Genomic DNA, 23,174 nt, shown 5'->3' with positions numbered 1-23,174 from the left:
TGGACGAAAAAAGAGGACCACCAAAAGATACAGAAAGTTAAACGTAGTGTGAAAGAATGAAAGGAAAATAGGGGTAAATGAGAGAGACCCGGACTTTGTGTCGTCTCCGGGTTAGGCGGTCATCAACCCCCCTTATGTCTTCGGTTGGGTGGGCGACATGGGCGGAGGAGGCTTGGGGCCGCTGTTGTCCACACCCTGCCACTGGTGCGCATCCCATTCGCCTTGGCCGACTGCGCCGTTCGTTTCTCCGCGATGTGCCATGGCCTTGATGTCGCTCCAATACTCTAAGCGGCGCACCTCCTCGTCGGCGTGTTTCACGGCAGCATTAAGGTAGCCGACGCGGCGTCCAAGTGCCTGCAGTTTGTGTACGGCATCTGCATCGTCGTTTGCGGGTTTCGAGCGAGTCCCTGCTTCTGCGACTTTGCCCTTGTCGGCCCCAGAGGCCTCGCTCTCTGCGGCGGCCTTCTCTTTTGTCTCTACCGCTTCGTCGCGTGCTTCGATCAGTTGAGTCAGTAGCGTTCGTCGCGATGCCTGGAAGACAAACAAAGCCATGATCTCGTGCATACAGTCCTGTAGGCGGACAAGATCCTCGCGGGCGTTGTGAATGAATTTGTCCACGGCCTCAATCTTTTCCCGGTCGATGCGCGCCGCCCGCAAGAAGCACATAAGGATATCGGCATCGAGGATCTCTTTGGGCATCTCAATGTACCCGCCGTCGTGGCCTTCGTGGCCATCGACCTCCCCCTCACCGCCGCTCGCGCCCTCGCCTGGACCACTGCCCACGCTCGCCGCTCCCAGGCTAAGGCGGCTGGCGTGGCGGCTGCTCACTCTGCTAGAGCTGCGGCGAGTTTCTGAGGCCGACAAGACGGTGAAATACTCGGGATTGAGCAGGTGAGGGTCCGTGACGCTGTCAATCTCGCCGAGCCCCATGACTGAAGCAGCGGCAGACAAGGCAGATGTGTTCTTGCGCCGGACGCGCTTCCGGATCCACGCACGCCGGCGTACAAAAGAGTTGTACCACGTCGGTCCGTGCCACGTAAAATACTTGGCGAACATGAACGAGTACTCCCAGCCGTTCTCGTCCTGTACGCCCTGTTCGTCACGGTTGATGCGCCACTCAGGCCACGCCCACTCCCACGTCGGATCCGGCACCTGTGCCGTTCTGATGTCGGTCGGACTGGTGCCGTGAGCGTAGTTGGTCCACGGCGAAGGGTCGAGGTTGCCTAGGGCTTGACGTGAAAACAGGGGAATGCCGCAGAGAAACCCGCCGCGCTCATTTTCATAAAGGATGTCGATAGCGGCCTCAGACTCGAGGCGGATGGATTGTGCAGACTGCGCAGACCGCACGGACTGCATGGACTGGCGGCTGGGTTGCGCAGTGACGGGTGTTGCATCTGCTTTTGTTACCGCCGTCTGCTTGCCTTTTGTATTGGTGCCGCTGGGGACCTCGCCGTTGGGTGTTGCATCTGTACGCCGGCATGTTAGACAAGATATTTGTTAAGTGCAGACAACTGCATCTCCGGTCCTGCGTACCTTCGACGAGGACGGACGGTGCTCTGCCCTCTGGCACCGACACGATTTTGGATATGCTTCCATATCTGGAGGAACTTTGTTCTTGTGGTGGATTCTTCGGGGCGCCGCTGGCATCAATGGTGGCTGTAGGAACGGTCGACAGCGTATTCAGAAGCGGCGTAGAAGATGACACGGAGGGCACTTGCGATAGTGGCCTCGCAGGGTTAGGAGTCAGGGCCGTGTCCGAGGGTTGTCGGCTCGTAGCTTCATAACCCGCACCATCGCCGGCGTCGATAGCCGTGTTTGGTGCCGACGATTCGGCGGACGGGCCGGCAGCCGTCTCCACATTAGTCTCTGGCGCCGCTCCATCGCATGCGTCCACGGCATTGGTATTCGTGCCTGCGTCATCCGCCGCGCTGTCGACGAGGCTGATCTCGTGGTCGTAGTCGCTCTCCTGGAGCGGTGGAGCACGACGTGAGCTCCGGGGTTTGATCTTGGGCATGTCGAGGCCAGGTGTCCAAGCGATCAAAGGGCCCGAAGGGCCAGGTGACCAAGGGGTTCAAGGGTCAAAGGATCGAGAGATCGGTGGAGTCAAGACAAGGCTGACATAACGAACTGCAGTGTCGATGGGACACGGAAAAAGGAGGGATGAAAGGACACTATAAAGGCAGAGGGCGTACACAAAAATCGTAATACGGTGCGCGCGAACAGGCCCGTTCAGAAGTTGGACGGGAAAACCATGGCGACGGCAGAAAAACGCGTATATTGATTGACTTGGCGACAGTGGAGTGCGACCTGTGGGTGTGCCTGTGGCGTCTATAATGGCGCACGGGCACAAAGATACTTGATAAAATTGTGAACCATGTTTGGGACGCCTGAAAGGAGGCAGATTTTCAGCTGGGCCTCTAGTATTTAAAACAGCATTAATACGTCAGGCGGCAGGAGCGAACAAAAAGTAGGCTTGCATTCCAGTGCACGATTCAACACACCGTTACTTCCCGTTATGACGACGAAGCCCATTTTAGAATAGGACAGAGTCAAAATAAGGTTGACGATGCAATGGAAAGAGCAATCAACCCTAACGAGGCGTCAACAAACATGCGACCGAGTTGTTTCAATAAAGCTCAGGTAGCTCTCCTGTCGACGCCCTCTTCTAGAAAGGCCAGCCTTAGCTCAGCCATAAGAGACAGGCCGAACTCGATCGATTCGCGAGTGCGATGTGTCAATTGGCCTGCCTGTCTGCGCGCAGTGGATCGCGCTTTCTCCCTTTGTATTACGGAATTTGCTCCATCCCTTTGTTAGTGACGTAATAGGCCCTTCCAGGCCTCAAGAGAATTGAACCGGGGAGGCGCGATGGAGATTCCTGTCTATCCCGTCCTGTCCACGAGTCTTCCGTCGCACATTACGGCATATTCATATTTGTTCTCGCGTGTAAACCAGATGACAGCAATGCGCACTTTACGGGCCGTTGCTCTCGTCTGTTAGGAACAGCAGTACCTAAGCAGCAGGCGAGTTTGGTATCTATTAGCATATCTTACATTTAGTGGCACAGGGAGCATCCTCAGAATCTCAAACAAGAAGGGGCGACGGGATGCAGCCGAGAAGCATCTTCAACCTTACGGCAGTAGCTACCGTACTGACTTCCAGGGCCTGCAAGGGAAGGAACAATGGGAGTGGCTCTGCTAGGGTTCGCACCACAGCCGCCCTGGAACAGTACAGTAATTACTTCGTACTTTGCCCACGTCCGCCTGGCCCTTTGCTCCAGTGCGGCGTACTAGTCCTCCTATTACGTCATGACTCACAACAAAGCAAAGTGTTCCGAAAACGAGGATGCAGAGAGCTAGGAAAGAGCTGTGCTGGCTCCCGCCATCTGAGATACTTGTTTCACCATGACAATTGCATGTGCTTAGCGTGTACATTCCTTGGGGCAGGAGAGCAATGCTTTACAGTGACAAAATAGGAAAGAACATACAAAACGAGGGGCTGGACCCAGTGGTGGGCAGGATCTGGCGAATAGAGTAGCAAGAAAGAAGGTGCACGTTGCGTCTTGAGACCCGAGAGGAGCAGGCACGCAGAGCAAATGGTCAAGTACCTCGTAGAAAGAGCGAACAACCGACCAAAGTCAGAACCACCAACATATCTTTTCCCCTCCTTCCCTCCTTCCGTCTTTCCCTCAATGCATAGCTATATATAACCTCTGTCCCCCTGAGATCGTGTCACCTGCCCGCCTTTTGAAGCTTCCTCTCTCATTCAAAACAAACCTCTACACGATACCAAACCGTCTTCGTGGCCTGCAACCTCTCATCCCAACCCAGCCCTTCTCACTCTCACCCTGTCTACCTCACTTTAAACTCAATTCCTTCACACTCGTCATCGCAATGTCTCGCTCTCGCACCCCGCTCTACCTCGGCATCGCCGCTGCGGGCGGTATTGGCTACTACCTCTACAGCGCGGGTGGTAACCCCAAGGTTGCTGAGAAGAAGTTTGAGAGTGCGTCCCCCGGTGAATCCTGGTGTTATTGATTGATCCGCATTTTATTTTATTTCTTATTGCTTTTTGTAGCCCACTAATACGTTGTCGGTAGGCGACCTCCAGTCGGTCCGCAACCGTGCCGGCGGCAACGCCAACCAATTCCGCACGGACATCGACAAGTACGGAGCTGAGGCCGGCGCCAAGGTCGATTCGGCCATCAACAAGGTGCAGACCGAGTACAACCGGGCGGCGGCCGACGTCGGCAAGAAAGCCGAGGAGACGCGGTCGAACGTGAACAAGTCGATCGATGCGTTCGACAAGAAGGTTGAGGATGCCGCAGCCAAGACGAAGAGTGGCGTCTCGGGTTGGTTCGGCGGCAAATGAGCGAGGCGACTCTCGCACACCGAGAATGGAAAAAAGACCTGAGGCCAACGACGACACGGCCTAGTTTTATGTTTTCTCACGGTCTCCGTACATTTGTTCCCTGGCTGTTCATATAATATCATTTTCATATTCATCTCTATTTTGCTTCCCAACATTTTTTCTTCGTTTTACTTTTTTTTTTTTGAAATGTCCGCTTTCCATTGGTCCAATACTATACAGGGTATCTATCTATCCAGTCCATGTGCTCCTACTATTATTATTGTTACATACAGCGAAAAGTCATGCGAAACACGCTCTCAGGACAACTCGGCTGCGACCAGCTTCAGAATCTCCTCTACGCCCTTGCTGGCATTCTTTGGGTCCTTGGCGATTGCCTGCCAGTGCTCGCCGTGCCGCGGGTCATTCGTCACACACTTGGAAATGACATCGGCGCGCTTCTCCGCCGTGCCATGCTGCAGCAGGAACTTGTAGTACCACGCCCACGAGTCGCCAATGTCGGCGTCCAGGACGAGCGCCTTTTCGAACCAATTCTGTGCGCGCTCCAGCTTGCGTTCGCCCCAGAAAATACGCGCAACGGCCACGAACAGCTGCGCGTCGTTGTCCACCTGCTTAATGGCCTCGAGTGACAGCGGCTTGCGCTGCGTCCGCGGCTCCAGGAACCAGATGCGCTCGCTCCACAGCAGGCCGCTCTTGGGCATCTGCTTGAGCGCCGCCGCCATCAGCGCCTTGGCCTGCGCCATGTTGCCGGCGCGCCGCTCGATCCGCACCAGCTCGCACCACAGCTCGGGCGATTTGGGCACTGCCTGCCGTGCGCGGTCCAGCACACTGCGCGCCTTGACCACAGCACCCGCACGTTCCTCGAGGCGCGCAAAGAGCAGCCACAGCGGCACAGAGCCCGGCACGGCCTTGACGCCGGTGCTGTACGCCTCGCGCGCTTGCGGCACCTTGCCAAGGTTCTCGTAGATCTGGCCCTTCATCATCCACAGCTTCGCGGCGCCCGGGAACAGCTGCAGCGCCTCCTGGACAAGCTCCAGAGCAGCGTCGTTGTTGCCCAGCTGCCGCTCAAACGCGACGCTGCGCATCCAGACGCGGTCGGTGGGTGCGTTCTGCCGCGCCGTCGCCAGCAGCTGGCGTGCCTGGTCGGGGAAGCCGTTCTCCGCCTCGAGCTTGACGGCTGCGAGCCAAATGTCTTCGTTGTTGGGGTTTTGCTTGAAGGCACGGCCCAGGACGCGACGGGCCTCATCCAGCTCGCCCGCCAGCAGACGCTCCTTGGCCAGCATCATCCACAGCACCTCGCTGTGTGGGCAGGCCTCGACCGCGCGCTCGAGCACCTGGAAGAGCGCCTCCTTGGTGCCATGGTTGCGCTCCAGGTCAACGGCAGCCTGCCACAGCGTCTTGCTGTTGACAAACACGCGCAACGCATAGGCATAAATGGCACGCGCCGTCTCGTAGCGGCCGCGGTTGATGCTGTCGCGGGCGTCCTCTTTCCACGTATCTTTGCGGTCGTCGTCTTCATCAAGGCCCCAGCCGAGTGTCTCACGGATAATGTTGCCGCATGTGAGCACGGCGCCCTCCTCCTCGCACTTCTCGGCCTCGGCAATCCACTCCTCGCGCTTCGGCATGGCCGACTCCTTGACGAGCGACTGCACGGCGCTCTTCATGACGTTGCCCTTGCCTCCCTCGCCCAGCTGCTCCTGCAGACGCGCAGCAGCAATCCAGATTTCGTGCGACGTCGGCACGGCCTTGCGCGCCTTGTTCAGGACAGCCTTTGCGTTCTTGGGCGTCTCCAGGCGCGCGAGGGCCAGCCACAGGTCAATCGAGGCCGGGATCAGCTCCGTCGCCTTGGCGAGCAGCAGGCGCGCGTCCTCGGGGTCCTCCTCCAGGTTGACGGCTTCTTTCCAGAGCGCCTCCGACTCGGGAATGTGGTCCAGCGCCCGCCGCACGACGCGCTTCTTGGACAGCGGGTCCGTCTCGAGCTTCATGGCCTCCACCCACAGCCGCACGGACCGACGGTTTGCCTTGATGGCGTCGGCGGCAATGACCTTGGCGTTGCGGTTCTCGTTGAGACGAATGTTCTCGAGCCACACATCTTCGCTCTTGGGGCACTGCTGGCAGCCCCGCGCAATGACGTTGCGCGCCGCCACGACCTTGCCGGCCAGCTCCTCCACACGCGCCGCGGCGATCCAGCCGGGAGCGCTCAAGGGGTTCGATTCGACAGCCGACTTGAGCAGCTTGCGCGCAAAGTCGACGTCGCTCACGCTGACCTTTTCGGCCGTCTCCAGCTTATTGAGCGACGTAATGTAGCCACGGGGGTCGACGCTTGTCGAGGTGCCGAGGACGGTGCTCGTGCCGTTGGTCGAGTGGGAGGCCTGGTCGAGGTGGGCCTGCAGCACCTTGTCGCGGGCTGCACCGATCTTGGCAAAGTTGGTCACCGTGCCGTCTTTGTTGGCGCCGCCCGGCTCGCCGTCGTCGGCCACTGTCGTCCCCAGTTCGGTGCCGTCGCGGGCTGCTGCCAGGACCGTGTCGGGTACGGCATAGAAGCGTTGTCGCCGGGCTTCGCGCTCGCGTTTCGTGCGCCCGGTCATGTCTTTGACGTCCGGTAGGCTGAGCCACTCCTCCTCGGAGACGGTGCCCAATGCACGTTTCAGGTCGGCAAATTGGGCCTCGACTGTCGGGTTCTGGCGCTCGTACTCGTCGAGCTCGGCTTGCTCGCGTGTTTCCCTGAATTGGTGCAAGACAAAAAAATCATTGTCGGTCATCTGTTCATCTACATGCAGACGATAAACCATTTGCTTGACTCGTCGTTGGACTCGAATAAAAACACAAAAGAAACAGAAATAAAACCTGCGGAGGGCGGGTGCGAGTACGAACCTTTGCTTCTGGCGCCGTTTCGCCATCTTCTCATCGACTTCCTGCCAGATGCGGTCGGCCTCTTCATCGTCTTTCTCGTAGATACCGCCCGAGAATAGGCCGACCTCGTTGTCCGGGTCCTGGTACTGTGGATCGTCGGCGGTGTCGTCCTTGTCGTCGTCTTTCGAGTCGCGGCCGTTCGCCTTGTTCTGCAGCTGCATGGACCGCTTGGCGATCGCCGCCTTCATCTGCTCGTCGGTCGGGCCCTCGTGCGACGGGCCCAGGTCCGAGCGCGTGACGAAGCCCGTCGCGCCACGACCCACGCCGGCGACATAATTCTCGGGCGCCTTTTGGCTGAGGAAGTCGGGAAGGGCGGACATTTTGGCGTCGGACGGCCTGCCGGGAGGGACTTGTAAAGAAAATTCTAAATGTGTATTAAATTAAAAGAACGTAAATAAAAAATAAAAAAAGACGGTGCTGGCGCAACACGTCGATGCTGGCGGACATACAAGAAGAAATGCGATGGAAAGTTGCAATGAAGTCGATAAAAACATGTTGACCGTGTGAAGGGTCTTGGTTCTTGCTTGCCTAACAGGTGGCGGACCAATGCGATAAGAGCACAAGATGCATCACGTGGAGATAACGCACCTCTCAGCTGGACAAAGTAGTGTAGAAAGGGCGACGCACGGGCCAGGGTGTGGACCCCTCGCTCCTGCCTGGTCGAGGGCTGGATGTCCCTGCCTCGTGCATTCTAGGGCACCTTTTTTTGCCTAGCCCATCCCAAGCTAAACGGCAGGCGCGAAAACACAGCCAACAGCGTCACATCCATAGGCTGTGTGGCATTTCTGAACCCCCGCCCTCTCTTTGCTCCCCTCTGACGCCCGCACGCAAATCCTCGCGCCCGAGCTTTCCAGACATCGACGGCCGCCTCCGAGGCAGCAGACACCAGCCGCACACCGAAGCTCGCGAAAATACACGATGCCGACGGCGAACCGGCATTGATTACGACACGAGAGCCACTAGAGACTCCAGAGACGCCAGAGACGCCAGTTATCGCCGTTGACGTCCACTCGTTGACTCGGCTTTTGCGCCCCTCTCAATCTGATCGGCGGTCCTCTGTTTACTGTCGTTGGCTCGTTTTTTTTTTTTTGCGGCCCCTTTGTTTCGAGCTCCTCGTTGGTACGTCGAGCGCGTCATCCAACGATCGACCCCCGCGGCCAGCCGCACAACCGACAGACGACGGCTTGTGTCTTGTGCCTGCGAGGCCCAATTCGTACCCGCGCCACTTGGGCCAACCGCATCGACCTCGTCACGACATTCAGACTGTCGCTGACGACTGACGAGGCATTGACACGCGTCGAAAAACACATCACCGCCGGTACTTGTTGTCAACCGAGTTTGACAGGTTGCGCATCACCACGACACCCGAGCCGCACGTGTTCATCTCCGGACCTGTCCCCGACCCTGTTCCTGTCCCTCGCGACCATTGGCGCCGTCTCCATCGGGTGGGGTAGACAGCAGCAGCGAGCACGACGCCTTTGATATATCTCGACATATCACGACGTATCAAAATACGCCTGCACACCGCACACCCGCACAACCGCAACCGCGACCGCAACCGCACACCGCCCCCATCTCCACCTACGTTTCGTGCCGTCTCGCAAGGGAGCGGTCGGCGTGACGAACAAAGATGTCCACATCATCAGGCACGCCCGAGACCTGGATCGCGTCGTTCTGCTCACTATTGGGCCACGAGTACTTTGCCGAGGTCTCAGAGGACTTTATCGAGGATGACTTTAACCTGACAGGCCTGCAGTCGCAGGTGCAGCTGTACAAGGAGGCACTAGAGGTACGTACAGGCTGGGAGTGGTGATGGGGAATGGGTGCCATCATTGCCATGTCGGTGTGGCCTTTGCGGCCGATGTCGACCATGGCGCTTCTGAAGCAGACATGTACTAACGCCTGCTCCCCTCCACAGATGATCTTGGACGTCGAGCCAGAAGACGACGAGGACGACGAGGAAGAAGACGAGGACGACGAGGAGAACGAGACGGGCGAGGAGCGCATGCGGCATACCGGCGAGCGCCGCAACCACAGCAGGATGCCAAGCGACCTGTCGATGATTGAAGGCTCGGCCGAGCTGCTCTACGGCCTGATACACCAGCGGTTTATCTGTTCGCGGGCAGGCATCCAGCAAATGTCCGAAAAGTACGAGCTGAGCCACTTTGGCGTGTGCCCGCGCACATATTGCAACCTGGCCAGAACGCTTCCCGTGGGTCTGTCCGACATACCAGGTGAGGACACCGTCAAGCTGTTCTGCCCGTCGTGCCTCGACGTCTACGTGCCACCCAACAGCCGCTTCCAGACAGTCGACGGTGCGTTTTTCGGCCGCACCTTTGGCGCCCTGTTCCTGCTCACCTTCCCCGAGTACGACCTCACAAAGAACGGCGTCGAGGCCCTCACTACCGTCTCGTCGCTGTACGCCGGCCAGAGCGGGGGCTCGCCAACCGTCAACGGCATCTACGCACGCAACACCGCGCCAGGCCTCGGCCACGGCAAGATTTTCGAACCCAAGATCTACGGCTTCCGCGTGTCCGAGCGCGCACGGTCCGGTCCACGCATGCAGTGGCTGCGCAGCAAACCCGACGACATTGCCGAGCTCGACGAGACACGCCGGCACAACGCGGTAGAGCAGCAACACCACGACGGCGCGGACTCGGACGGTGACGTTGTGCAGGAGAGCGACTCCGACGCGGCCAACGGCGGCCGCAGCACAGGCGTGGCAGGAAGTGGCCGGCGACCACCACCGGCAGACGGCGGTACAACACAACTGCAGCTGGCACGAAGCGCAGATGGCTCAACAGGCCTGCCGTCCGACGCACAGCTGCGGCAACACCAAAATGGAAGCCCTATGACAGTGGATGCCAACGGCGTGGAGTCTGAGCTGTAGGTCGTGCATCAGGCTGCCATGGCCCAGTACGGACTTGGGACGCACAGCAGAGGAGAAAAGGAAAAGTGAGAGCGAACGGGGGGAGGGGAAAACGGGATTCGATGACGTGGAGAGGTGTATCCCGTGCATCTAGATCGAGGAAGGGCATATGGGAGGTTCTGATGGATTCGTCTGTCTTTTTGTTGTTATATATATCGCTTTGCATTTGCTTCTCGCGTGGTTTCCCGTACTCTTATTATACTACCATACAACGCTGTGTTTTGTGCGAGCTCTGCATGGGAACATCTCCGGGCCAGTGATGGAGGCAAACAAGTGTTTGCTTTTGGCGTCATTCTTCTTTGCAGGGGCCAACTGGGCATCGTGATTGTGCAGGATGATTAGCACTGAGAAAAGAACGAAGAAAAAGAACGAAGGTCGGGAGGAGACAAGAAAATCAAACAAGGAAATGCGATGAAAAAAAAGAAAACACTCACCAGTATTCAAATGGGCGCGCACGAAAATGATAAGAAAATCAGAAAAGGACACGACGGTTATGATCACGACCCAGTTTAATCAGTTGCTTCTCCGCCGTCGCCAGATAATATTCCAAAGCTTCTTTACATATATCATGCGTCCACTTTAGCTTTACTCACTCGCACAATACAGACGCACATAAATTACCGCTCGGCCTGCATGACTGACTCGTTAGTTCATCCAACGTGTTGCCAGCCAGATGCCATTAACCGCGTCAACTGCAACTCCTAACATATTGCGTGTGCTACACAACAGCTGCTCGGCTATGTCGAGTCTGGCACAAGCCGGCCGGCTCTACTTTGCCGTGGCCAAATAGCCAGCAGCCTTGTGTGACTTGTAAATAGTTCCGGAGACGAGTCCTTCTGATGGTCTTGTCCTAGCAAAGCTTGTTCTGATCCAGTAGCTCGGCAACAGCACGTTAAAATACTGCATAAAAGTAAAAAAAAATACAAAAAATACAAAAAATACAAAAAATACAAAAAATACAAAAAATACAAAAACATACAAACATACAAAAAATACAAAACATACAAAAATACAAAAAATGTCCGTGGTGTTCTCGTGCCCTCCGGCTTCCATCCGTACCACTACCACCTCTCTGCTGGCACGCTGTGAAATAATAAACAGTCAAACCATCGAGGGGCCAGTGCAGCAGTTCATGTCAGCGCGGTCTTCCCGATAGCCCGTGTCGGTAGACTCAACATCCGTCCCTACTACCATGATTGTTGATAGATTCGGGAGGCTTACACCCGGCATAAAATGTCACCGTCGTTGCAAGCCACAGCAGCCATACTAATCGGAAGTTGAAACAATAGCTGTGGCACAAGACAAATATAAATACATCCTCATGATGATTGGGTTTCGTCAGCTTCGATTTTTACCTCCGGACACCATGTATATCCATGCTCCGTCGTTGATGTGCATAGCAAAATCGAGTCCCAGGTCATATAATACAGCTGCGACTCTCATTCCTTCACCGCCTTTCCAACGTCCAGATCTGTTATTTTCTTTAAACTTGTACACAGTCAATGCATTTTTTGGCTTTAGACTCTGCTAAATGTTCCATTTCCATTGATTCTATTACTTAATTCCTCCATTTCCTCTGTTCGGTGCTTATAACTGTCACGTTCACGTCACACCATCTCCTTGTTCATCTCTACCCGTCTCCTCTCGTTTTCTCTATGACTCATTCGATCTCGGGCTTTTTTTTATAACAAAAAAAATTCCCCACGGGGTCAAACAGTCTAATGTGAATCGTATTTCGTATTCACGGGTATTTTTTGAATAGTAATACGGCGTAATATATGCAACAACACTCAGAGTGGTTGGTCAAAGAGGTGACGATGCGTTGTGCAGTTGCGGTCGAGGGATGTGGGCATCGGCCAGTACTTCGTAGATTAAACTCTCATTAAGTTTTACCGTTGTCAAACGGGAAGGATCCAGAAGAACAAGAAAAATGAGCAAGAGCCCCATTATTTTTATTGTGTTTTATTTCCTTTGCTCTTTCCGCCTCTGGCAGGCGACCGCACTCCAAAGTCCGTAGCGTCGCGTTGACGCTAGGCGTTTGTTGCGTGCCGTGGACAGCCCCAAGACTACGCTCTTTCCACGCACGGGAGTCATACAGTCAAAAGAAGCAAGACGAAAAACGAGAAGTACGAAATACGATACACAAGAAAGGTATCCTTCTCATTGTTTTCCCATTAGCTTGCAGCTCCATGCACTTCAAAGTCAGAACCTTCTGCGTATGGTTGTGTTTTCCTGTAATTCGATTACAGTTCGCCATGTTGACTCCGGAAATGGCCTCCGCAATGTTAGCGTCAAGCGGGCAGGTGCATCCATGAGAACACGGGCTGCGCCTTCCTCTGCAAAAGATGGGCCAAGGAAAGAACGACCCTGGCCGCCTGGCATGCGCAAAGCGAGCGTAGTAATTACGATTTATCCAGCATACAAATGTGAACTATCTAAAACGGAAGGATCAACTGTCCTGGCGGAGCGTGCAAAGCACGAGGTACGGATGTAACTTACGTTGCAAGCATATCCGAACGACGAGACAATTAGCGGCTGCTTTGTCTGGGTCCCTCGAAACTCCATTTCCGCTTTCCTTTGCCCGTTTTACCCTATTTCACCTAGTCCATCCTTGGCCCGGCCATGGGCGGCGATAGGTAATCACCAAAAGCTGGGCGCCCGGGTTTTTGGGTTTTAGGGGGTTTTTTTCAGCCCTGGATACTCAGTGTCCTAGTGCCTGCCATGGGTGAATTTTGCAGAGACTCGCCCATCGCCACTTCCCTGGACAAATGCCAAACGACATTGCTACATACCTCGCTCCTTCCGTTCTTCACTTTCACAATTGGCATATTCTACACTCTATATTTGCATTATACACACTACGGCTGCATACTACGTTCTCATTGTACCTGCTCACTGCTACACGACACTGACTTGATGACCAAGGCAAAAGCAGCATCTCCATCTTGTATCAAGAGTCGAGCAAGGCAGTTACTTTGCGAACGTCTTGTATCTCCTCGTATGTCGCCTTTGTCCCATGCAGTTCGCCATGATTCAGTCTGGGCCAAGCCGCTAGGCACTATCAGCAGTGCACTTTCTTCACAGAGCGTTGTTAGTGGCCCCCATTGTAAAAAACAATAATGGTAAAAAAGTAAAAGACGAACAGAACAAAAGGAAGCAAGACAGAAACAGCGGTCGTTGTCACGCTTGCCGTCCGGCCCCTCCTTCCCTCTCGACCACCCCCTGTCGTGTATTGTGGATGCAATCCCTCGCGTTTGCTCCTTCCCTCCATGTAAGTGCTCTGTCCCGATTCGCCTGTTGTCGGGAATGCTCCATAAAAAAAGTAGGCTGCATCTGCCGTCTTCCCATTTCCGTCCTGCTTTTATTCTTTTTGTCGTTCTTGACCAGATCCCGCAATTCATGTCCCAGGGGTGATAACGCAAAAGCGTGTGGGCAAACTCCGCGCGCAGAATCGCAAGCCCAAAAAGATGAAGCTGCTCTGAGTAGGCAATGGTGATTCTGGTTCCGTATGTCGTGGAGAGGATGGAGCAATACTCCGGTTCATCTCGTTGTTCTCGGCCTTGTCATTATGAATCATACTGCGTCACGGGGGGAAGAGCCGTGGTCCTCGTCTCTTCAAAGAACGAGAAGGTGCCAGCGACCGCATATTTGCACCTGCCTGCCTTCGACACTAACTTCACCGTTGAGCCGTTTTTTCCATATCATTGTAAATCTGCTGGCCGGTCGACTCACACAGCCGATTTGCATTTTTTTTTTTATTTCGGATTGGCATCGGTGCATCCGCCCCGCGTGCTGGCCCCATTTCGTGTCAAATAGTCCAGCCGATGTTCAGCCAGCAGGCTCCGCAAAAGGGCCAATAGCTCGCGCATGGAGGCCTTGTTGCCGTCGCATGGATCATCTGGGACGAAGAGGGGCGCCAATGGTTGACCACGGAAGTGACGAGCTGGCGGCGTGGTGGAGCCCACCCCCGACCTCTTTCTCTTTCTCGATTTGTTGTTGCGCCGTTGCGCCGTTGACCGCGTTGCCCGCGGCTGGTCCTTTGTTCCTTCCTTTTCTGCTGTGCAGATGGCTCCGAGTGGAGTTAGCGGTCGTGTCAAGTGGTCGTACAACATAGTGCATCGCACCTTTCCCCCCACCCCAGGTCAGAACGCCTGCTTCGTGGCCGACCGCCGTGAATTAAGAAGCGGAGAGAGAAGGAAGGCGCTTCACGGGCTGCCATTATGCACGTTCGTAGCTTCCTTGCCAAGATGGAGATATCGAATAAGCAACACTGGCCAGAACGTTTGTAAGCTGCGCCTTCCCTTTTAGCTGCCGTCCATTCAACCGTAGTGGCCCCTTCTTGATTTTTTTTGTTGAATTTGGTCGCGGCCGGTCCTTGCCAACACGAGATGGACTTGTCTCGGTCGTAGTTGCCCCCTCCCGCATTGCCGGCCTATGGCCCTGTTGTTTTCGACTCCAGATAATAAATAACAAAACTCCTTTTTCCTTCTCCAAGTCTAAACTTTATTCGGCCCGCGAATCTCCAAGAAGGAGTCATTGTCCTTTTCGTTTCCCCCTTCTTCACTACGCGGTGCATGTTTTCAAACCGTCGCCGGGAACGTATTGTCCTTTTAACCTGTCCTCTTGTCGCTACTCTCTTTTCTTTTCCTGGCAAGAGGCAGAGAGAGCTTTGTGTGGTTTTGCCCTTTTGCTTCCTGCTTACCTCCTAATCGTTCTCCGTTGATTCTCATTATTTACTTTCAATTTAAGAAACACTTTCCTAGCAACTTCACCGCCAGCTTCGCCAATCTTTGCTGCCTTTGCACGCCAGCATCGCCAAGTTCTGGTCGATCCAAAACCATCGCAAAACGTTCCTCTTTACCGAATTTCATTGTCACTGCTACACGACTCTCGGTTTTTTCTCTTCTCGTCCCGCGTTTCAATGGCGGAAAAAGACCTGGAGTTGGGGACCACCCCGGCCACAGCAATGGCACCCGCCGTGGCCAACGAGACGTCAGCACCGCCGGCCGCTGCCCAGTCCGATCCTCGCTACCAGCACGGCAAAGACGAGGTCGAGGTCGCCCCCCGGCCGTCCGTGTCGTCTGTCTCGACGACCGCCACAGTGGACCTCGACAACCTGCGCGAAGAGGCCCGCCGCAACAACCCCACCGGGACCACACGCCCGGACCCGGGCGTCTCTGTCGAGAATGCCGTCAACGAGTTTGAACATTTACAGCGCGAGCTGTCAGGCCTTTCACGCGCAAGTCGCATCCGAAGCCGCACTGACAGCCGCGCCAGTCACAACCGTATCCCGCTCGACACAGAAAAGACCGTCGCAGGCAAGTCCGCGGATGATGCCCACGGCGACGACAACGGCGATGAGAGCAGCGAGGACCGTTTCGACCTCGAGAGCTACCTGCGTGGCAGCTTGGCGGCAGAGCGCGCGGCGGGCATCCGGCCGAAGCATATTGGCGTGTATTGGGACCAGTTTTCGGTCCGCGGTATGGGCGGCACCTCGAATTATGTGCGCACGTTCCCCGATGCCATTGTGGGCTTCTTCGACGTTATCAGCCCGCTGCTGCGCTGGATGGGCCGCGGACCCCGAGGCAAGCAGAGAACCATCCTCGAAAACTTCCGCGGTGTCTGCAAGCCTGGCGAGATGGTGCTCGTGCTCGGCAAGCCTGGCTCCGGATGCACGACCTTCCTCAAGACCATTGCAAACCAGCGCTACGGTTACACGGGCTTCGACGGCGAGGTCACCTACGGCCCCTTCTCCGCCAAGGAGTTTGAGGACTACCGCGGCGAGTGCGTTTACAACCAGGAGGACGACGTCCACCACGCCACGCTGACCGTCGAGCAGACGCTCGCCTTCGCGCTCGACACCAAAGTGGCCGGCAAGCTGCCGGAGGGCATGACCAAGGCCAAGTTCAAGGCCCAGGTCGTCGACACCATGCTCAAGATGTTCAACATTGAGCACACCCGGAACACCGTCGTCGGTGGCCCCTTTGTTCGTGGCATCTCGGGTGGCGAGAAGAAGCGTGTCAGCATTGCCGAAATGCTCTGCACCAACGCCTGCGTCGTCTCTTTCGACAACAGCACTCGCGGCCTCGACGCATCCACCGCACTCGACTTTGTCAAGTGTCTGCGCGCCTACTGCACTCTCTACCAGACCACCACATTTGTGTCTCTCTACCAAGCGTCGGAGAACATCTTCTCCCAGTTTGACAAGGTCCTTGTCATCGACGGCGGTCGCCAGGCCTACTTCGGCCCTGCCCAGGAGGCCCGTGGCTACTTTGAGAGTCTCGGCTTCGAGTCCCGTCCGCGCCAGACTACGCCCGACTACGTGACCGGGTGCACCGACGAGTACGAACGCATCTACGCACCAGGCTTCTCCGAGGAGAATGCCCCCCATGACCCACCATCGCTCGCCGCGGCCTTTGACCGGTCGACGTTTGCCGCCCGCCTCGACGACGAGATGGCGGCCTACAAGGCCACCCTGCCTGAGGAGGAGGAAAAGTACCACGACTTCCGCCTTGCCGTGAAGGAGAGCAAGCAGTGGGGTGCCGGTGGCACCGTCTATGCCATCCCCTTCTACCGCCAGATCTGGGCCTTGATCAAGCGCCAGTTTGTCCTTAAGTGGCAGGACAAGGTCGCCCTTGCTCTCGCCTGGTTCCGTACCATCATCATCGCCATCGTCCTCGCTACCCTCTACCTGCGCCTCCCAGTCACGACTGAAAGCGCCTTTGGCAAGGGTGGTCTCATGTTCATTTCGCTGCTGTTCAACGCTTTCGAAGCCTTCGCCGAGTTGTCCACGATTATGCTGGGACGCGGTGTTCTCAACAAACATCGAGCTTACGCCTTCCATCGACCATCGGCACTCTGGCTTGCCCAGATCATCGTCGACCAGGCCTTTGCCGTCACGCGCATCTTCGTCTTCTGTATCATTGTCTACTTTGCGAGCGACCTCTATCGGAGCCCTAGTGCCTTCTTCACCTTCTTCCTCATGATCCTCTCCGGCAACATTGCCATGACGCTGTTCGTCCGCATTGTGGGCTGCATCAGTCCTGATTTCGACTACGCAAACAAGATGGCTGTCGTCATAGTGACGCTCTTCATCATTACGTCCGGCTACCTGATCCAGTACCAGTCGGAGAAGGTGTGGTTGCGATGGATCTACTACATCAACATATTGGGTCTCGTGTTTAGCGCCATGATGGAAAACGAGTTCAGTCACATCACCATGGTATGCAGTCCCGAGACACTGATTCCCTCCGGTCCAGGCTACGACGACATCAACCACCAAGTCTGCACGCTTCCCGGTTCCGTGTACGGCACCAATATGGTGTCGGGTACCGCCTACATTGAGCAAGGCTTCTCGTACTCGCCCAACGATCTGTGGCGCAACTGGGGCATTGTCTTCGCCATCATTGTCTTCTTTCTCTTCCTCAACGTCATCTTGGGCGAGATCGTCCGCTTTGGTATGGGTGGCAACGCCGCTCTTGTGTACAGCCGCCCGAGCAAGGAGCGGACGCAGCTCAACAAGCAGCTCCTCGAGAAGCGAGACGAGCGCCGCCGCACAAAGAAAGAAGCGACTAGCTCCGAGCTCAGCATCAACTCCAAGAGCATTCTCACGTGGGAGGCTCTGAACTACGATGTGCCCGTCGCAGGTGGCACGCGCCGCCTCCTCGACAATGTCTACGGTTACGTGAAGCCCGGCTCCCTGACGGCGCTCATGGGTGCCTCGGGCGCCGGCAAGACGACTCTACTCGATGTCCTTGCCGCTCGCAAGAACATTGGCGTCATCTCTCCCTCGCGCAGTGTCCTCGTAGACGGCCAGAAGCCCGGCAAGCAATTCCAGCGCAGTACCTCGTACGCCGAGCAGATGGACGTCCACGACCCGTCCCAGACCGTCCGCGAGGCCTTCCGCTTCTCGGCGGACCTTCGCCAGCCCTACGAGACCCCGCGTGCGGAGAAGTACGCTTACGTCGAGGAAATTATTGGCCTTTTGGAGCTGGAAGAGCTGGCTGACTGTATCATCGGCCTTCCCGAGGCTGGCCTGACCGTCGAGCAGCGTAAGCGCGTCACCATCGGTGTCGAGCTGGCGGCCAGGCCCGAAATGCTTCTGTTCCTGGACGAGCCCACCTCCGGTCTCGACTCCCAGTCCGCCTACAACATTATCCGCTTCCTCCGCAAGCTGGCCGCTGCCGGCCAGGCCATTCTCTGCACGATCCATCAGCCCAACGCCGCCCTCTTTGACCAGTTCGACCGTCTCCTGCTCCTCCGCTCTGGTGGCCGCTGTATCTACTTTGGCGACATTGGCAAGGACGCCGACATTCTCCGCGCCTATTTCAAGCGCAACGGCGCCGTCGCCAAGGACACGGACAACGTTGCCGAGTTCATGCTGGAGGCTATTGGTGCGGGCAGTTCACCCCGTATTGGCAACCGCGACTGGGCCGAACTGTGGGCCGAGAGCCCCGAGTTCGTCGAGGTCAAGTCATCCATTGAGACGATCAAGGCCGAGCGCATCGAGGCCGTGAGACGCGAGGAGCTGGAGGCCAGCGGTGTTGTTGGCGGCGACGGCAACCTGACGCTTGAGCAGGTGAAGTCGGCGGCGACCGGCACTGGCATCAGGGCGGTGGCGCCGCAGAAGGAGTACGCCTCGCCGTTCATCCACCAGGTCAGGATTGTCGTGCACCGCACCAGCGTCGCGCTCTTCCGCGAGGCCAACTACCAGTTCTCCCGCTTGTTCAACCACGTCGTCATTGCTCTGCTCACCGGCCTCACGTACCTGAACCTGGACGACTCGCGTTCGTCTCTGCAGTACAAGGTCTTCGTTATGTTCCAGGTCACGGTCCTGCCGGCCCTGATCATCTCGCCCGTCGAGGTCATGTACCACATCAAGCGCAGCATCTTCTTCCGCGAGTCGTCGTCCAAGATGTACAGCGGCCCTGTCTTCGCTCTGGGCATGCTGGTGGCCGAGCTGCCGTACGCCATTTTGTGCGCTGTGGCCTTCTTCCTGCCTCTGTACTACATGCCCGGCCTGCAGACGGAGACGTCGCGTGCCGGTTTGCAGTTCTTCTTCGTCCTGATCACGGAGCTCTTCAGCATTACGCTGGGCCAGGCCCTCTCCGCGCTGACCCCGTCGACATTCATCTCGAGCCAGTTCGACCCGTTTATTATGATTACGTTTGCGCTGTTCTGCGGTGTCACGATCTCGTCGGCCAACATGCCCGCGTTCTGGCGCTCGTGGCTGTACCAGCTGGACCCCTTCACGCGCCTGATTGGCGGCATGGTGGTCACGGCGCTGCACGACCTGCCGGTGGTGTGCAAGGAGGCCGAACTCAACGTGTTCCAGCCGCCGTCCAACATGACATGCGAAGACTACATGGAGCCCTTCTTCAGCCGTGGCGGCTCGGGTTACATTGCCAACCCGACATCCATGTCCGACTGCGGTTACTGTGCGTACAAGGTGGGCGACCAGTTCTATGAGCCGCTCAACCTGTCGTTTGACAACCGCTGGCGCGATCTGGGCATCTACCTTTCGTTCATTGCCAGCAACGTGATTATCATCTTCCTTGCTGTAAGTAGATCATGGGCCCCTCCACCCCGCCTCCTCCCCCAAAAAGCAGCTGCTAACCTTGTCTCAGTCCCGCTTCTTGAACTTCAACAAGCGTTAACCGTCCCAACTACTTCTACATCGTCTTTCACCCTTGAGGCCATGACCTCCGATTCGATTTTCTTTTAATATCCTGATGATATTTTCTTTTTCTTTTTTCGTTTACAGCCAGGCCAAATTTGTTTTCTGTTCACAACTCATATAATAGAATGAGAGTAAAGAGTGGAAGCTTCAAAAAAGGGGTTAGGTTAGACAAGGCCTTGATTTTCAAGAACTACAGCGGCATACCAATAGATTGTGTGATTTACAGCCAGCGAAAGGACATGGGGAGAGGGATAGTCCACATACTAACAAAACATACGAGAGGAATATAAAAAAAGGAAAATACATACTGAGAAATAAAAAAACCTTTATACCAATTTGCATCGTTTTGCAGCTTGGCAATTAATGTACGTTCAATGCCTTTCATTTGTACAATGGTTTCATTATGTACTCCGTGCTACCTTTGCAAAATTCTTCTCAAACGTCCCGTGCCCGCACGTAACACGGCAATCCACCCTCCATAGGCAGCGTCAAGCTCGTCTTGGTGACGCGCTCCACACTCGGGTCCACCAGCGCAAAGTCAAAGTAGTAGGCGACGGCGGCCATGGTCTGCACGGCCACGGACTCGGCCATCTTCTTGCCCAGGCACGTGCGCGGACCGCCGTGAAAGACGGGGAACTCGGACGCACTGCGCGCGACGAGGCGCTGCGGGCCGCCAGCATCTGTGCCAGACGGCTGCAGCCACCGCTCGGGGCGAAACTCGTCGGCGTCGGCGCCCCAGGTACGGTGGGCGCGGTTCATGGCCCAGGAGCACCAGATGACGAGGGCCCCGCGGTGGAGCTCGGTGCCGTCGGGGAGGACGAGACACGCGGTCTCGACCTGCTTAATTTCAAAGGGGATGGGGGGAAAGAGGCGCAGGCCCTCGTAGAAGACGGCCATGGTGTAGGGCATGGCGGCGGGTGTGAGGCGGGCAAAGTCTCGGCTACTGTCGTCGACACCGTTGTCGCTGTGGTTGGTGTTGTTGCGGCTGTCGCTGCCGTCGTAGTCTGCAAAGAGCACGCCCCTGGCCTCGTGGCGGATCTTGTCGACAACGTCGGGGTGCTTCATGAGCATATAAAACGTCCATGTCAGGCCCTGCGCGACCGTATCACGTCCTATGTGTTGACGTTAGCCAAAGTGCTCCAAAAAGAGTGAGAAAGAACGACAACACCGTACCTGCGGACAAATAGTTGAGCGCGGCATCGGCGACAATCTCTTGGTCTGAAATGGCATCGAGCAGCGACTGGATAAGACTGCCCGACACCTCGTTGATTTTGCTGTCGGCGAGACTGCTGCCGGCGTCTGTGGATGTGAGGGGAGACTGTGACAAGGACGCAGTTTTGCCCCCATGCTGGGCTGCGCGGTCGGCCACGGCCGTGGATACGATGCGGCGGCCAAAGGCCTTCACGACGGCCAGCGCTCTGCGGAGGTCGGCCGCGCCGGCAATGGCCTCGGTGATGAACCACAGCGGATTCTGGAAGCGCTCGGTAGTCGCTCCCGACGCGTAGTCAAAGGCCATGGTGAACTCGTCGTCGGCATGCATCTCCATGTTGTAGGCCATGCGGCCCATGATGCACGAGGTGAGCTCGTGGAAGACGGCCTGCAGGTCAACTGGCTGCTCGTCCGTCTCTGCCTGCACCCGCAAATGGCGCAGCGTGTCGGCCAAATACTGCGGCAGGGCAATGTCGGTGAGGACGCGGATGTTGGCCGTGTTCAAGAAACTCAGGCCGGCCTTGCGCTGGGTGCGCCAGACGTCGCCGTCGGCATTGACGATGCCGTGGCCAAACAGGTCCCAGAGCATGCCCCGGACGAAGCTGCCCTTGCCGATGAGGCTGCCCTCGTTCTTGAAGATGAACTCGAGGTTGCGCGGATCGTTGATGACAACGCCCGGGGGCAGCGTGGGCACGGCGACCTGGAAGGTCTCGTAGGAAAACTGGCGCTGGCACTTGACGAACCATGCGAACAGCTTCTGGCGTGCTTGCAGGAAGAGGATGCCATTACCCAGCAGTGGCAGTGTGTTTGGTGGTTTCCTGGGACGTGTTTAGAACTGTGCAACGCACGAGGACGAAGCAGGCCCGGGGACTGCCGGGGACCTTTCGGGGGCCTGCCAGAGACGCCAGAGACGCCAGAGACACCAGGGACCTACCGGAGGGGGACACCGTGGCGACGGATGACGGGGGTGCGAAAGGCCGAGGCCAGGAGCACCGCCAGCAGGATGCCGGCCACGGTGTAGATGAGCTCGCGGCTGCCGATTTGCGCCATGGTGCAAGGGGCGTAGTGGAACGCAGACCTGAACTGGCCAGCTGCGGAGCCAGAGACGGTCGCTAGTAAAAGCAGCAACACAAGGTACAAAGTCGTGATGCGATGCGTCAGGTGACGATGCGTGAGACGAGGCGATGTCTGGCGACGACGTGGGCTTTTAGTGGGGCTATCGTTTCATTGCCGTCAGTGCGGGCAACCCGTGAGAATCATGTGCGACGGGCGCAGCCCTCCAGCAATCGATCACTACGGTCTGGTGGTGGGATCGTTCTATATCGTGTTTCGTGGGCCAGGCTTTGTCTGATGGCTCAATTGACTCGAATGGGTCGAATAGCGGCGGCTCGATTGGGTTTGGTAGAGGGAAGGTGAAGCCGCAGAGGCGATGCAGCGAGGAGGCAGGAGCGAGGGGCTTTGTGCTGCGTCCCGGGAAGGCGGCTGTATGTTTTCTTTCGACGGGACGCAGGCTCGGCGGGTAACTGCGGCCCAGAGTTGCTCTTTCCTCGATTAAACGAGTGCCGATGTTTGTGATGTCGCGTTTGACGGCAGGAGTGAAATATGCTCTTTCCTTTCGCAGCGGAATACACCTCGTACACGTTGCGCGCATCTTGAAATCCAGAGATCAAAAACTCACTTCCTGCGGTCACGCGTTTGGCCGCGCCTTCGACGTCGCGTCTTGAGAGGCTCCTTCCCTGTCCCCGGATGCATCAATTATGCCGATGGTCGTCGCGGGGCCAGTGGCGCGGATTTCGCCTTCGGGCAAACTGGCCCCCATTCGGTCTGCCGTTTTGTACCGTCCATTCGCGCCTGCCAAAAACGAGCTATTCGATCGCACTACTGGAGGGGCGCAGTCAGGCTGGGCAGCATCTTGAAATGTGGTCTCGTGATGCACGGTCTCCCTTGTGTTGAAGGAAATATACTGGAAAAACCTCTTGATATCGTAAGTGCAGGTCAACCTCGTCTTCTGTTTTACATGGTTTACAATTGTTTATCCTTCTAGGTTGTTTATTGTTTTAAATTTTTTATGGGATATTC

The 23,174-nt window shown here is 56.6% G+C and overlaps 6 protein-coding genes across 6 annotated transcripts; 3 read left to right on the top strand and 3 right to left on the bottom strand.

The window, feature by feature from the left end:
• Positions 1 to 132: 132 nt before the first annotated feature.
• Positions 133 to 2,014, bottom strand: SPSK_04113 (peroxin 23-like protein; the record flags this gene model as incomplete). Its single annotated transcript, XM_016730924.1, has 2 exons — positions 133 to 1,466; positions 1,534 to 2,014. The coding sequence occupies 2 exons, from the start codon at positions 2,012 to 2,014 to the stop codon at positions 133 to 135; spliced, it is 1,815 nt and encodes a 604-aa protein (XP_016585841.1).
• A 1,876-nt stretch (positions 2,015 to 3,890) lies between these two features.
• On the top strand, positions 3,891 to 4,368 carry SPSK_04620 (uncharacterized protein; the record flags this gene model as incomplete). The annotated part of the gene is made up of 2 exons (XM_016731421.1): positions 3,891 to 4,002; positions 4,097 to 4,368. 2 exons carry the CDS (start codon positions 3,891 to 3,893, stop codon positions 4,366 to 4,368), a joined length of 384 nt encoding a protein of 127 aa, XP_016585840.1.
• A 296-nt stretch (positions 4,369 to 4,664) lies between these two features.
• Positions 4,665 to 7,598, bottom strand: SPSK_03950 (pre-mRNA-processing factor 6; the record flags this gene model as incomplete). Its single annotated transcript, XM_016730765.1, has 1 exon — positions 4,665 to 7,598. The coding sequence occupies one exon, from the start codon at positions 7,596 to 7,598 to the stop codon at positions 4,665 to 4,667; it is 2,934 nt and encodes a 977-aa protein (XP_016585839.1).
• Positions 7,599 to 8,908: 1,310 nt separating this feature from the next.
• On the top strand, positions 8,909 to 10,168 carry SPSK_04332 (casein kinase II subunit beta; the record flags this gene model as incomplete). Its single annotated transcript, XM_016731140.1, has 2 exons — positions 8,909 to 9,067; positions 9,197 to 10,168. The coding sequence occupies 2 exons, from the start codon at positions 8,909 to 8,911 to the stop codon at positions 10,166 to 10,168; spliced, it is 1,131 nt and encodes a 376-aa protein (XP_016585838.1).
• A 5,005-nt stretch (positions 10,169 to 15,173) lies between these two features.
• Positions 15,174 to 19,931, top strand: SPSK_03859 (uncharacterized protein; the record flags this gene model as incomplete). The annotated part of the gene is made up of 1 exon (XM_016730674.1): positions 15,174 to 19,931. One exon carries the CDS (start codon positions 15,174 to 15,176, stop codon positions 19,929 to 19,931), a length of 4,758 nt encoding a protein of 1,585 aa, XP_016585837.1.
• Positions 19,932 to 20,321: 390 nt separating this feature from the next.
• On the bottom strand, positions 20,322 to 22,145 carry SPSK_04139 (uncharacterized protein; the record flags this gene model as incomplete). Its single annotated transcript, XM_016730950.1, has 3 exons — positions 20,322 to 20,998; positions 21,060 to 21,913; positions 22,030 to 22,145. The coding sequence occupies 3 exons, from the start codon at positions 22,143 to 22,145 to the stop codon at positions 20,322 to 20,324; spliced, it is 1,647 nt and encodes a 548-aa protein (XP_016585836.1).
• Between the last annotated feature and the right edge of the window lie 1,029 nt (positions 22,146 to 23,174).

This window comes from Sporothrix schenckii, assembly GCF_000961545.1.
Source record: "Sporothrix schenckii 1099-18 chromosome Unknown Cont47, whole genome shotgun sequence".
Lineage (NCBI taxonomy): Eukaryota > Fungi > Ascomycota > Sordariomycetes > Ophiostomatales > Ophiostomataceae > Sporothrix > Sporothrix schenckii.
Note: the sequence above shows the minus strand (reverse complement) of the source record. Positions and strands in the feature narration are given on the sequence as shown.